Source organism: Heloderma suspectum, chromosome 6 (genome assembly GCF_057233095.1).
Source record: "Heloderma suspectum isolate Gila_16-S chromosome 6, 16-S_ref, whole genome shotgun sequence".
Lineage (NCBI taxonomy): Eukaryota > Metazoa > Chordata > Lepidosauria > Squamata > Helodermatidae > Heloderma > Heloderma suspectum.
Window position 1 is genome coordinate 805977 of NC_139463.1, and position 13396 is coordinate 819372.

Consider the following 13396-nt stretch of genomic DNA (forward strand, 5'->3'; position numbering starts at 1 on the left):
CGAAATTTAATAAACAAAAAAATAAAAATTCAAGCCCTGCCACAGGAGAGCCAGAGAGGATCTTGGGAAGGGCTCAGGCCCAGGAGGAGGGGACGTGTCAGCGCTTGGCCCTTTTCTCCTGCATTTTTAACCGTTCCCTTCTGCCTTCCTCAGCCCACTGTCACTCCTCAGTACATGCCTTACTGTAAACTGGAGTGCAGCTCAAGGGCTTTGGAATTTGATGGGAGCCAAGCAGGGAGAAACGGGCTAATACTCAGTATCTGGCAGGCTGACCCGGGGAAACCGAGGCAGAGACTGCACTCGCCTCAGAGGAGCGAGCCGGCTGAACCTGGACCTGGCTCCGGGACCAGCCGGCTCGGCGCTCAGCAAGAGGCCCCAGGAGGTGCTCAGCGGTCGGCAGCCGCTTGCTCTTCCCGATGGGCCGCGGCAGCCGCCTCGCGCGCCTGCATTTCCTGGCTGGCGTGCGCTGCACAGGCGTGTCGAGCTGCTCCGAGGCTGTGGCGCTGGAAACCCCGCGTCGTCGTCTCTCTGTGCTTGCAGACTAGCCAGACTCAGCAGTTCTGGGACACCTCAAAAGCTTCCCGCCTCTTTCTCTTTTCAGACGCAAACCAAGTGGCACGGATCGGACGGGAGAACCCTAAGACAGCCGTGGGACGAGCAAAAAAACAAAGAATGCGCCTGGCCATCTGGCGTGGTGCTGTGGGGGCACTCTTGCTGTGCTTGCGTAAGTACGAGCGGCTGTCTCGGGAAAAGGGCTGGGGGCACATCCGAACCTACACAGAGCCCTGCTGGATCAAGAGAGTCGGCTGGGTCGTTCTAGTCCAGGGGCTTCCAGTGGCAGCCCACTAGATGGGCCCAGAAGCCCACAATGGCACATGGCCACCACACCTGGGACTCCGTTTCACTCACAGCCATTTACAGACCCCTCCACCCCATGAATACGTTTAAAACATTGTTTTAAGCCAATGGCAGCCACCCACCAGCACCCAGCACCCCATCTTCTGGCAGAGAATTTCTGGGGTCAATTAAATGCCTGTTGTGTGAAGTAACCCATCCTTTTGCCTGTCCTGAATCTAGTAGTGATTTAACAACAGTCATTTCCCCTCCTTCCACCAAACTCTCACCCTCCCAGCCCAAGTGCTTGGGTTTTCCCATGGGTGGTTTTGGGGAGGCAGCTAATGCAGAGTCTGTGGATGGGATGTAGAGTCTGTGGCACTGGAGTGGTGGTCCGGGGAGCTGTGGGTGGGGGTAGGGTAGTGGCCACTGCAGATCAGCCAGCCAGAACTAGCCTGGGCTTCTCCTCTGGGATGAACAGTGCCCACGCAGCCAGAGAGCCCTCCCTGCATCAGCCCTGTTTGCAGTCCCATGGGGACCCTGGATTGGTGGCAATCTCCCCCCAGGGCAGGCAGGCTGAAGCACGAGGCCAAAGGGGGGCTGGGGGCCTCTTCCTCTTGGCAGGCTAGTTCTTCAGGAAGTGTGATAGACAACCTCATTTGTGGTAGCAAGCAATCAGCACAGGAACAGGGGGGATCCAAGCATGGGGCAAGATTCTTCGAGCTGGTCTAGTCACTCAGAACAACAACAGAGCGAGCAGACCAACTGAGGTTCTCAACATGGGCGCAGACTTTCAGGCTCCACAGCAGCCTGCTTTGGGCAGGGGGATTCACAGCACAGATGAGCCAAGCAAAAAGATGCCGTTGCTTCCATCTGAGTGCATGTTGTTGACCCAGTGAAGCCGAGGGTTCTCCTCACTGAAAGAGCAGGTGGATCCTTTGAACAGGACAGCTGGAACTGGCTTACAAGCTGCCTGGCCTGGCAGAATGGAGCAAGTGAATCCATCCCCCAGGCACACGCAAGGTCAGAATGGTCCCGGAGACCAAGAGAGGCCTTTGGATCTCCCTTCTTTGGGTTTCCAGGCTGGGATGATGATGGCCAGTGCCTGCTTGCGAGTTTTGCAACCTATCGCTGGGGGCGTTCTAGGATCCCTCCAGCAATTCCACCCCTGCAAAGGATTTGCAACTAGGCTGAGCCTATCAGTCAGCTCTCAGCTGCTGTAGGAAGAGCAGTGCATGGAGGGGGCTCGGGGGTGGGGTGGGGAAGAATTTAAATCGGAGCTGCAGGAGCCTTGCCCTCCCTCCAGTGCCCTTGTGACAAAGTTCCCAGAAGAAGCAACTTTGCTAACATGGGCCAAAGGGGGTGGCCTTGCTTTTGGCATGGCAGGGGCGGGGGGAGCTCACTGGTACTTGGATGGCCAGGTCCTCACTGCAGCTCTCTTTTTCCCTTCACAGCCACACCGATCAGGGGAGAGATTGGAGGTAAGGGAGCTTGCTTGCACCACTGTCATAGACTGCTTCTTTCAAGAGTTCCTTTGCATAGGTGGTTTGGGATGGTGCTGCTAAGGATTTGTATGCTGGTCAGACAAGGCATTGGGGGGACTGGGAAATGGGAGATTCAGGGCACTGATCCAGCCTTCCCCACACTGGGTGAAGCCCTGCCTCCTTTTCACCTAGCCCAGCCTAGTTGAGCATGGCTTCTTTGCAGCCACTAGGTTTGGGGAAGCGGACTTCCTCTCAACTTTCTCTCCTGTCGAGGCCCTGCTCTGGATTGGGGCTTGGCCACCTGCCCCTCACAAGAGAGTGGGCTGGCTGGCTGGTTTATTTCATAGAATCACAGAATAGGAGGGTTGGAAGGGGCCTACAAGGCCATTGAGTCCAACCCCCTGCTCAGTGCAGGAATCCAAGTCAGAGCATCCCTGACAGGTGGCTGTCCAGCCCGGTCTTGAATGCCTCCAGTGTGGGGGAGCCCACCACCTCCCCAGGGAATTGGTTCCAATTACCTAGGGAGGTAATTTATTTACGTACCCTGCACCTTCTACAAAAATTTGGCAGCTCACAAAGTAGCAAGGAACAATATAAAGGTACAACTAAAATTAAAGAGAAAAAAATATGAACTTGCGTGACAAACTAAAACAGCAACTGTCCGTTCAAATAGATGGCAAAGTCAGAACTGCTCCAAGTTAAAAATGCGGAGATTTGCGGCTCCTCTCCCCACTCAAGGCCTCCTCCTCCTCCGCAGGCGCGGCGGCGGCAGCGGGGGGGGGCGTCAGAGGGGCAGCTCACGAAGGGGCCTCTTTGCAGCCAGAGCTGCGGAGGGCGGGCGGGGCAGAGCGGGGGCCTTTGGCCATTGCCCCAGGGCCCCCTTTCTTCTTTCTCATCCGCCAGAGATCAGCGTGGATTTCTCTGGCAAGGGTGTGACTCTCTCCTGCCCCCTGGAGACGTTCAAATGGAAGGGGAAAGAGGGGCAAACTTACAGGGAGGAGCCGAACTCCACGGAATCCAAGCCCCTGACCATCACAACGGAGCAGGCGCTGCGGGCCATCGAGGGGGGGAAAGTGTTCCGCTGCGAAGGCGGCGGCGCCGCGCGGGATGTTTTCCTGAAGGCCAGAGGTCAGTGCCGCTCACGGCAGGCCCGCGGCAGCGGAGCTCTGCCCGCAGGAGCGCGGCTGCCCGGCGCGCCTCCTCCGGGCGGGAGCGCCCCGCAGCGCGGCGAGCCCTCGGCTGGAGCCAGGCCGGCCGCGGCTCCGCGCCCGCCGCGCCCTGACGCCTCGTCTCTCCCGGGCAGTGTGCGAAGGCTGCGTGGAGCTGGGCGTGGGGCTCGTGGCCGGCGTCGTCGGGGCTGACCTGCTCGTCACCGTGGGCGCCTTGGTCCTGGCCTACTACTGCAGCAGGAGCCGCGCAGCCGGCGTCGGCGCGGCGCCTGCCAAGCGGGGCGGCCGCGGGCGGCCGCGAGGTGAGTGCCCCCGCCGGGAAGAGGCCCAGCGCCGCCAGCCGCCCCGGCGTCGCCCTGCTCGGCCCCACGCGCCGAGGCGCCCTTCGCGCCAGGCCCTCCCCGGCGCGGGGCATCGCGCCGCCTTGCGCGCGCCCGCCGCTGCTCCCGTCGCTCCTCTGGCCAGGCCCTGGCGGCCCCGGGAGCGCTGCCCGCGTCTGGCAGCGCCCCGCGAGGGATGGGGCGGCTCTCAGCCGGCCCCCCGCCGCCTCGCCCAGGGAGCAAGGGGCCGGGCCGGGCCGGGCCGGGCGGGGAGGGGAGGGGAGGCCCTTGGCTGGCTGGCTGCCGGCGACGGGGAGACGGGCCCTTTCTCGGCCCGCTGCCCTTGAGACGGGGCGAGGGAAGGGTGCGCGCCAGCGAGGGCGAGCGAGAGGCTGAGGCCACCCAAGCGCCAGAGGAGGGGGCCTGACGCGGCCCGGCCCAGGCGCCCGCCCGCGAACCTGGCGGCAGCACCGGGCAGCCGCCTCGGGCGGGGCCTTCTAGCTCCATCGAGGCGCAGGGCCCGGGGGGAGACGGCGGAGGCGACCGCGGAGCACCCAGCAGGGCCCTCGTCACGTGGACAGCAGCCGGCTTCCCCCCGCTACCCGCCTGGGATGACAGCCACCCCCGACTCTTGGCCGTGGTAATCGCCGCGCCCGTTGCCTTTTGTTCCAGGCCAAAAAGCGGACCGTCCCCCGCCGGTCCCAAACCCGGACTACGAGGTGAGCGCAGGGCTGGAGTGCTGGGGAGGGAGAATCCCAGGGGGGCAGCCTCCGGCCTTCAGGCCCCCGGGAGCCAGGGTGCTGCCGCGCCATCGCCGGGGCTGGGCACAGCCATGGCAAGGTCTCCTGCTCTTCTCTGGGCAGCCGCCTGGAGCCCCTCGCGCTCCTGGCCAGCGCCCCCCAGAGGGACCGTGCCCCACCCCCCAGAGGCCCACAGGGAGCAACGGCTGCTGTTTGTTCCTCCAGCCCATCCGGAAAGGCCAGCGCGAGGTGTACGCCGGGCTGGAGCCCAGGGCCTTCTGAGGCAGGCCACGTGCGCCAGAGGAGAAGCGCTGCGAGGGGGCCCCTCCCGTGCTGGCTGGCAAGGAGGCTCGTCGGGTGCAGCCACATCGCCCTCACCCCCCCTTGGCACTGGCAGGCTTCGCAGGCTAGAAAATCCTTCTCCTGGGCAGCTCAGCGCCATCCCGTGAGTGGCCCTGGGTGCCTCAGGAGGGGCAGCCTCTCCCAGCCCCTCCCACGGCCCAGAGGGGTGGCGCGCCTCCACTCGGGCCGTGGCTGGAGCTCCTTCGGCCTGCTGTGGAGACGGAGGTGCTGCTAGGGCGGAGAGAGCTCCCCAGAGCCCTTTCCCACACCTGGGCAGTTCACAGAGCTGCAGAGGGCGAGGGGCACCAAACCTGCACCTACTCAGGTTCTCTGGAATCCACAGCCCCCTGTCCAGAGCAGGACCCGATTGCTGGGGAGTGGTGGTGGGGCAGCTGGACAGGGGCGTTTGCCCCAGTTCTCGAGCTTTTGACTTGGGGGGCGGCCAGCAGCTGGGCTCACCTAAGGAGCCCCCCGCTCCAGCTGTTCCTGTATCAGCCCTTCAGGCTGCTTGTAGTCAGACCCGCCCGCAAGGCTCCTGCGACCGGCGATGGCAGTCCAGCGGAGCATGCCGCCCACCGCCCTCTGGCCCGCCCGCCCTCTGGCCTCCCTTGCTGCGCATCCTGCACTTGGGCACCCCAGGGGGCCAACGGGATCTGCCCCATGCCACAGCAGCACCGCTCTTTGGAGAAGACCTGCATCCCTGCTTGTTTGCGTTGTGCTTGCAAGGCATCCCAATAAAGCTCCTCCTGGCCCAGTATGCTGTCCCGCAGACTCCACCTGTGATTCTTTTCTGTCCTGGTATGTTCCTTCTTGCTGAGGACCCCTGGTGCATTGGTTACCTATAGGAGACACTGGAAAAGCCATGGGAGTGGTGTAGTGGGAAGGAGGTGGGCCGCAGAAGGCAAGAACTGCAGCAGGTGATGTCCAAAGGGGAAAGGCAGCTGAAAAGGCAGCACCAGGCCAGGCGGTGTTGGTCACAGGGGCATCAGCAGACCCAGGGGACAAGTCTGTATTGGGGGTTGGACTCAATGGTCTTGTAGGCCTCTTCCAACCCTACTATTCCACGATTCTGTTCTATGATTACCATCACAGGCCATAGAGAGAGTGCAGGCCAGCCTCAGCCAGAGGAGCCATCTGGGGGAATCAGGGCCCCGTGAGGTCCTGTTGGTAACACACCAAACAGGATCCCCCACCCAAGGTGGGACAGGGGCCACACAGAGAGCTCCTCCACCAGCCCCTCAGGGAGGCAGCTCGGCACAGGAAGTGGTGGCTGTGGCAGGGAGGGAGAACTGTGGGCCGTGTCAGAATGCTGGGCCCCCAGGTACTGTGCTCATTCCACAGGATGTGGTCAGAGCAAGTGCAGCTGCACTTCAAGAAAGACGCAACAACGCCCCCAGCCTGCAAATGGTGCCCGCTGTGCAGCTCCTCTGCCACGTGAATCAACATCTCCTGTGTGGCTGCGCATTTGTGCAAGCAACTGGAGCTGAAGCACTCAGAGTGAGCCAGTGAGTGTGCATTTGAAACCACACAACTTTTAAAAAGGAAACCAGCAAACATGTTTATTAAGGAAGATATCAGGTGCGCAGCGACGAGACGTAAGAAACACAATGTTAGTTGCAAAGAGGCAAAAACAGCTGCATTTTTCCTTCATTTTCTGTTCCTAAAAAAGGGAGCCCCTAAGCTCCAGCCTCCGATTCCAATTCACTGTCCTGCAATGCTGCCCCCCTCTAGGCAAGCTGGAGCTGTGTTTTTTAACATGCGCATACTGGTTGCCACCCCCTCAAAAACAGCTCTTCAATTTAGCAAAGAAATGGGCACTATGCAATATTCTACCTGTTGACTTTTTAGATACAGGAGTGCTTAAAATCATGGGTGGATTGGAAAAGGGGTGGAGAGCTGCGGCTCACCCATTCACTCAGTGCACAAAACAGGTGTCCCCTTCTGAAATGAATGCCCAGAAAGCTTTAGACTGCATCCTTATCTACTGCTTGAAACAGTGTTCCTTCCCAAACTCTTGGTCACCAAAGTAGCAATGGTCAGTCAGCAATCCAATCAAGTTAAAGGCTAGGCAGGACGCGCAGGAGCAGAGCACTTCGTCCTCCTTTCACCGGTGGCGGGTCTTGGCTACTCCAATGTGGCTGTACTGCCCGTTGTTCCGTTCTCCAAGAGGCTGGAGGGAAAGAAAGGCCTGCGCTTAGAATCGGGGCCTAGGTTTCTTCATCTGCCCTGCTAACAACACCAGGGGACTGACCGAGGAGGAGACAGCCACGCCCTAAGACAGGGATGACACCGTTTGCCCAGTAGGTGGGTTGCATTGGAAGCCCCTCCCCCACTGTTCAGCCCACACTGCCTCTGAATGTGGAGGCTCCACTTCACGATTGTGGCTACAACCACGTCCAGTGTGGCGGCTGCATCAGTCCGCTACAGCAAAAGCAACCATAGCCTGCTCCACACACGCTCTTGAGCCTGGCTTTCCTTTGTTCATTCATTTTTTAAAGGGAGGCCAGGCAACGGGGGGCTCACAGACGGGGGTGGGGTCCTAGTGCTAGCAGTTGGAAGGAATTGTGCAGCTCTGCCATCTTTTTCTCCTTAATGGATTTTCTGCTTAACGAAAAATATGGAAGAAGTAAAAAACATGGAAGGGCCACAAGTAGACGGCGACATTGTCTGGACCCTCCATAAACATGTGAGAATGAGGCAGGGCGGCGGCGGCACTGCCATGGAAGCGTCGCCTGGAAGTCCCTGATGGTGGCTTCCATGAGCCCGTGACGTATCAGTGTTTCCCCAAGATTGCCTCCATCTTTCCTCATACTGGAACAGTAGCACGGTCAGCACAGGTGGAACTCCTTCGTAAGGCTCATCTTTTATGGCACCTTCAGAACTACAGACGCCCTTGTCAGTGAGAGTTGGCTTCTTCTGCCTTGCTCCAGGAAGGAGCAGCGACATCCTTTCCCAGAGCCAGCGGTGACCGCCATGTGCCCTGGGCCAGCAAATCCTAGCCATTTGTCTTGCATGCACACACACACGCACGTGACGACGACCCCCTTCCTTCACCAGCAGCGCTGCTGTGCCTGATGCTGCACAGGCTAGCCAGGCACTTCAGGCAGGCTGTGTGAAGGTGGCTCGCAAGGCAGGAGCGGAGCCCCAGAAGTCACCCCCGGTGCCTCCAGCAGGCCGGGGCCAGGCCAAGCGCACAGTAGCCGGGGGCTGGCTGGGGGCTGCATTTGTTCTCCCTGTTGTTGCACAGGGGTCCCTCTGGGGTCTTTACCTCAGGCGCCACAGGGTCTTGTGCTGAGCCCTTTTGGAGGATTATCTCTGGCCACAAGGGCAAGAAATTTGCTTTTTAAAGAAAAGGGAGTGTGTGTTCGGGGGGGTTCTCCAGAGGATGGACCCTGTGCCCAGCACCTCAAGGGCCTTCAGACAGGCGCAGTGAGAGCCATGTCATGGGGTGCAAGAGGCAGGTGACGTCCAAGGAAGACCCTCAGGGGAAGGACTGCCCGCCAAACATCTCTGCGGAGGCAAATCACGGGGCGGGGGGGAGGCCCAGTGCAGAACCAGAGGCTCTACTCACCTGGTACAGCTGATCACTGGCCAGCAGAGTCTGCTTATCAGAAGCTACAAATGCAAAAATGGAAACCTGAGATTGTGCCAAACTGAATGAATGGCAGGGGGAGCAAAGGGTCAGCAAAAGTGGGAAGCTGACTACCTGGGGGCTCTTTGGGGTCCCAGAGTCCGGGGGTGGGGGTAGGAGCCCTGTGGATCCCAGCCCTCTGTTACCAAAGGCGAGGTGGCCCTTCCCAGACACCCACAGTGGGAGTGGGGGTCTACTGCAAGATGGCAAAAGGGACGTTGCTCCTCTTCCAGAGAAGGTGCCCTCCACAGCCCATCCCTCACCTCGAGATCTCCGGCCCGACTCCTCTGCACCAATGCAGTACACGGCGACAGCCAGGAATGACGTGGCCACGAGGCTGGCTAGCATAAGCCCGATGATTGTGGGAAGGTTCAGCTGGATGCAGTTCTGGCACACTGTGGCAAGAGAGAGCGCTGAGCATTGCCCAGCTCCCACCGCCACATGCCCAACAGCACATTCAGGATTGGCCCACACATGGCTTCATTTGAGTGGAGGGTACCTCTGAGCAGGGGGTTGGACTCAATGGCCTTGTAGGCCCCTTCCAACCCTACGATTCCATGATTCTATGTGCAAACTGCCTGCCCCTCGCTGCTAGGTGACCACAAACAGGCTCTCCCCATCTGAGATGAAGGGGAAGCCTGTCCAGGTCACGATGCAGTTTCCAGGCAGATAGACCCCCCCCCCATGCCTCCCTCTTCCTTTAGAAATGGAGCTCGGCTGCAGCCCTGAGGCCCCCTCCCTCCCAACCTCTAGCACAGTTGTTGGCAAGGTATCACCCACCCCCAGGAAAAATCAAGCCTGCAGGAGGAGCTTGGCAGTAGAGTGGAAAAACACCTGTTCCCCAAAATTCTCCTCTGCAGAGTATTCTAGCTTTGAAACCACTATTTGACATCCAACAATATTTGACATTTGATATCAATGTTTAGTATTAGATTTTAAATCACAGTTGCAGCTGATGTGATGTATAGCTGACAGCAACACCATTTAGTATTGGACAGCTGATGGGCAGAAGTATTTGCATGCATTTAGTATCTGAGAACTGACAAGCAACAGCGGATAGAAAAATGCTTGCTTTTGTACTAAGATCACTTATTTCATTTAACCAATTAGAAAACAAACCCGTGAAGATGAGACAAACACCTAACAAATGCTGAACTTTGAGGTGACATCGGAAACGTTACCAAATTTTCCTCCAACTCTGCCGGGCCTCTTTCGTGCCTGTGGGCTTTGCCTTTGTCAAGACCCTAATGGCTTCCCCCATGCCTGATTTCATCTTGCCCAGAAGGCTCCTCCGGGGAGTCGGTTACCCACACAGAACATTTCCAAAGCCCACCCATGCTGACCCTGGGAAGGGAAGGGAAGGGAAGGGAAGGGAAGGTCGCCGCGGCGGCGCAGCTGTGCCCAGCGGGGCCCTTCGGCGCCGCACGGCCGGCAGAGCAAGCGCCCTGCCCTGGCCGCGCGCCGCCCCGGAGCAGCGCGCTTCGCGGGGCCGCCCCGCGGGGGCCGAGGAGGCTCACGCACTTCGGACGAACACCTGCAGAGAGGAGGCGTTATCGCAGCTGTAGACGCCTCTCGGGTCGCCCAGCGCGGGGCCCAGGGGCAGCTCCTTTCCCCCGAGGCTCAGGGCCACCCCGTCCTTCTTCCACGCGGCCTCGTCCGCCGTCGCTTCGCACCGCAGGGTGATGCGTCGCCCTTCCTGCTTCACGCTCACGGATGACCCTGCCGGACGAGTGCGGAGGTTCGCGCGGGCCGGCGGGCGCGGCGCCGGGCGGAGGCCTCCCGCGCGGCCGCGGCCCGGCAGACGCGCCCCACCCCGAGAAGGCGCCGCGCCGCGCCGCGGCCGGCTCTCCTCCGGGCTTCCGCCCGGGCTGCCCCGGCTCCCCGCCTCGCCCGTCCCTCGCGCGCCGCGGGGCACATTCGCGCCAGCCTCGTGCGGCGCGCTCCGAGGCACGTCCGCCCCGTAGCGCGCCCGGCCGCATCCGGCGGGGCCCAGGGCGTGTGCTGGGCCTGGCAGCCTGCGGCGCCTTCCCGCCCAGGCGCTGCAGTCCGCCGACGGCTCGAGCAGCGAAGGCCCACCACGGCCGCTTCCCGCGGGGCCCTCCCCGGGGCACCTCAGGCCTTTGAAACCCGGGGTTCCACGGTCAGCTCCCAAGCTCCGGAGCTGGGGGCGTCTCTGCAGGTTACAAGAACGGGCCAGCGATAAGGGCTGCCCCAAAGAGCTGACCAGTGGCAGAGGGCAACCGTGAAGAGGCCACCCTACTTCCCCTGCTTCTGAGACAGACACATCCTTGGTGCTCCGCCAGGACCGTGCCCTGGGAAAGCAGGACGAACCTACCTCCTGAAGCTGCAGCATTTCCAGCCACGGAGACGCCTGAAAGGGAGAGAGGGTGTTACGCATGGAGAAACACGGACCGGGCACCAGGAACTGGGTGCAGGAAGCTGGCTTGGCCCTGATTGCTGGGATCTGTGGGCCAAATAATGTCATCGACTGCCGACTATTCCCAGACCTGGACACAGCCACGGATCAGGACCACAGCCTGCTTCCTCCAACTTCGCCACATGTCACACCCAAAATGGAACATCAAATCTGTACATCTAAGTGGCCATAGAAAAGGCAAATGCCATGGCTGGGATTATTTATTTACTAGATTTTTAATCTGCCCCCAAACAGAAGATTTCTGAGATTACATAAAGCTAAAATCGTAAAATGCAATTAAAAAACCAGCACAGGAAAACCAATGTCAGATATATAAAAACAGCCATACAATCTAAAATGCCTGGGAGAAAAGAAAGGTCTTTACCTGGTGCCAAAAGATAACAGTGTAGGCACCAAGCAAGCACTATTCTAGAAGTGTCGTGCCACCACTGAGAGGGCCCTCTCTCTTGTGGTGATGGTGCCCAGAGGAAGGCCTCTGAAGAGGATCCAAGGGTCCAAGCAGGTACATATGAGAGGAGACGTTGCTTTACTAGGAAGGGCACTGAAAATAAGATGGCCAGAATGCAAGGCTGTGGAGTGGATGCATTTGGAATACAGCCAGCCCTATCCTGGAAAGGGCATCAAAGCGCTGGGGCCAGGCAGCTGTCGGAATCAGGGAATCCGTGCAGTTGGGGCTTTTTTGTTTAGAAAAGAGACACCTGAGGAGAAGGGACAGGTTTGAGGTTTAGAGAATCATGCCTGGTTTGAGGAACATGGACAGAGAGATGTTTTTCTCCCTCTCTCATCATACTAGAACCCCAAAGGGGGTCAGTACATGAAGCTGAATGGCAGGAGATTCAGGGCAGGCTCACAGGGACATTTCTCACTCAACAGATAATTAACTACAAGATGCAGTGATGGTCGCAAATGCAGACCATTTTAAAAGGGGCCAAGGCACGTTCATGGAGGGGTCAGCATCTGTCAAGGGCTCTTCATCTGGGTGGCTCAATGGAACTCACTGTGGCAGAGGCTGCTGGACTTTTGGGCAAGGCTCTGCCCGTCTGGGGGTGGGGGGTTCTGGGCGTGGGGAGAGGCTGTGCACCAGGTGGCATCAGCCACGACAGCCTGCTCCTGTCAGGATGGAGGCCAGCACACAAATGAGCCAGTGTGGTGTAGTGGCAAGAGTGTTGGACTGGGAGCCGGGAGATCCGGGTTCTAGTCCCCACTCGGCCATGGAAGCTCACCGGGTGACTTTGGGCCAGTCACAGACTCTCAGCCCAACCCACCTCACAGGGTTGTTGTTGTGAGGATAAAATGGAGAGGAGGAGGATAATGTCAGCCGCCTTGGGTTCCTTGCAAGAGGAAAAAAGGCGGGGTATAAATGCAATCAATAAATAAAATAAATGTGGCAGGGATCTTCCTCCTTTCAAGCAGGTGGCAAGGTGCCACGATGGGCCGATTTTCAGGAGCGTTCTAAAGGACCACTGTAGACCAATCCCATATGGGAAAGAAGCATTCCAAGGCGCGTGGGCTGCCAGCCTCTTTCTGCCTTCCCAACTTTCTGCCTTTTCCACCCCTGTCCTGAGGACTCTGTGGCCTTCTGGCCCTGCCCACTGGGTGGCTTATCCTGGAGTCAAGCCCTACCTTTGAAGAGCAATCCAAGGGCTGCTACACAGAGGAGATGGTGGCTGCCTCCCGTGGTCTTTCTTCGAGGTGAAGCCATTTGGGGTGATTCCCTGGTGATCCCCTTCCTCCTTGTCAGTGGGAAATTGCCCAGTTTGCACAAATACCAAAAAAGCTGTTGTGACTATTGCTGCCTGCCGCACTGTGCAAGGAAACTTCTCTGCAGTCAGATTGCTACAGGAAGCCTGTGGGTTGGGACCTCCCCCCAGCATGTTGAAAGAGGCCAGAGGTGCTGCAGAAGAGGCCTCTCTTCTGAGAAAACGGTGTTGAATCATCTCCACCTACTACTGCTAGGAAAAACAGCCTAGAACTGAGCAGGAAACAGATCCTGGCTAAAAGAGGACCTTTGGAAAGGATGGTGAAGAAGTCCTTCCTTTTTATCTGTCTCGAATCTCCCACCATTCGGCTTCGTGGTTCTTCTATTATGAGATCCCAGAACCGTGCATAATTTGTACACCTCTATCACGTCCCCACTTACTTGCCATTTTTTTAAGCTACAGAGCCCCAAATGTTGTTAGCATTCCTCACAGGGGAGTTGCTCCAGGCCCTTGATCATTTTGGTTGTCCTTTTCTTCACCTTTCCCAGCACTGCAATATCCTTTATGAGGTGCTGTTATTTAAACCTTTATCCAAAACTTAAAACAGATAGTTTCAATAACCTTTTTCAGAATGAATAAATGAATGGACATGTCTATAGCACAGTGAACATTTTTTATGAGCTGAGGGTTGATGCAAACAGAAAGTTAAAAACATAAGAGCCCTGCTGGATCAGAACAA

At 58.6% G+C, this 13396-nt stretch overlaps 2 protein-coding genes across 2 annotated transcripts in view; one reads left to right on the top strand and one right to left on the bottom strand.

Moving 5' to 3' along the window:
- Nucleotides 1-6661, top strand: part of CD3E (CD3 epsilon subunit of T-cell receptor complex) — a 32262-nt gene extending 25601 nt beyond the window's left edge. The window contains exons 3-8 of the mRNA XM_084807093.1: nt 602-724; nt 2289-2315; nt 3222-3446; nt 3622-3789; nt 4480-4526; nt 4773-6661. Of these exons, the coding sequence (XP_084663219.1) occupies nt 602-724; nt 2289-2315; nt 3222-3446; nt 3622-3789; nt 4480-4526; nt 4773-4829 (647 nt within the window). The 3' untranslated portion in view covers nt 4830-6661. The remainder of the gene's footprint in view (nt 1-601; nt 725-2288; nt 2316-3221; nt 3447-3621; nt 3790-4479; nt 4527-4772) is intronic.
- LOC146340327 (T-cell surface glycoprotein CD3 gamma chain-like) lies at nt 5971-12765 on the bottom strand. Its single transcript, XM_084860607.1, has 6 exons — nt 12581-12765; nt 10856-10891; nt 10042-10239; nt 8784-8915; nt 8461-8504; nt 5971-7059 (listed from the first exon to the last, which is right to left on the bottom strand). The coding sequence occupies exons 1-6, from the start codon at nt 12657-12659 to the stop codon at nt 6994-6996; spliced, it is 555 nt and encodes a 184-aa protein (XP_084716733.1). The 5' UTR covers nt 12660-12765; the 3' UTR covers nt 5971-6993.
- Between the last annotated feature and the right edge of the window lie 631 nt (nt 12766-13396).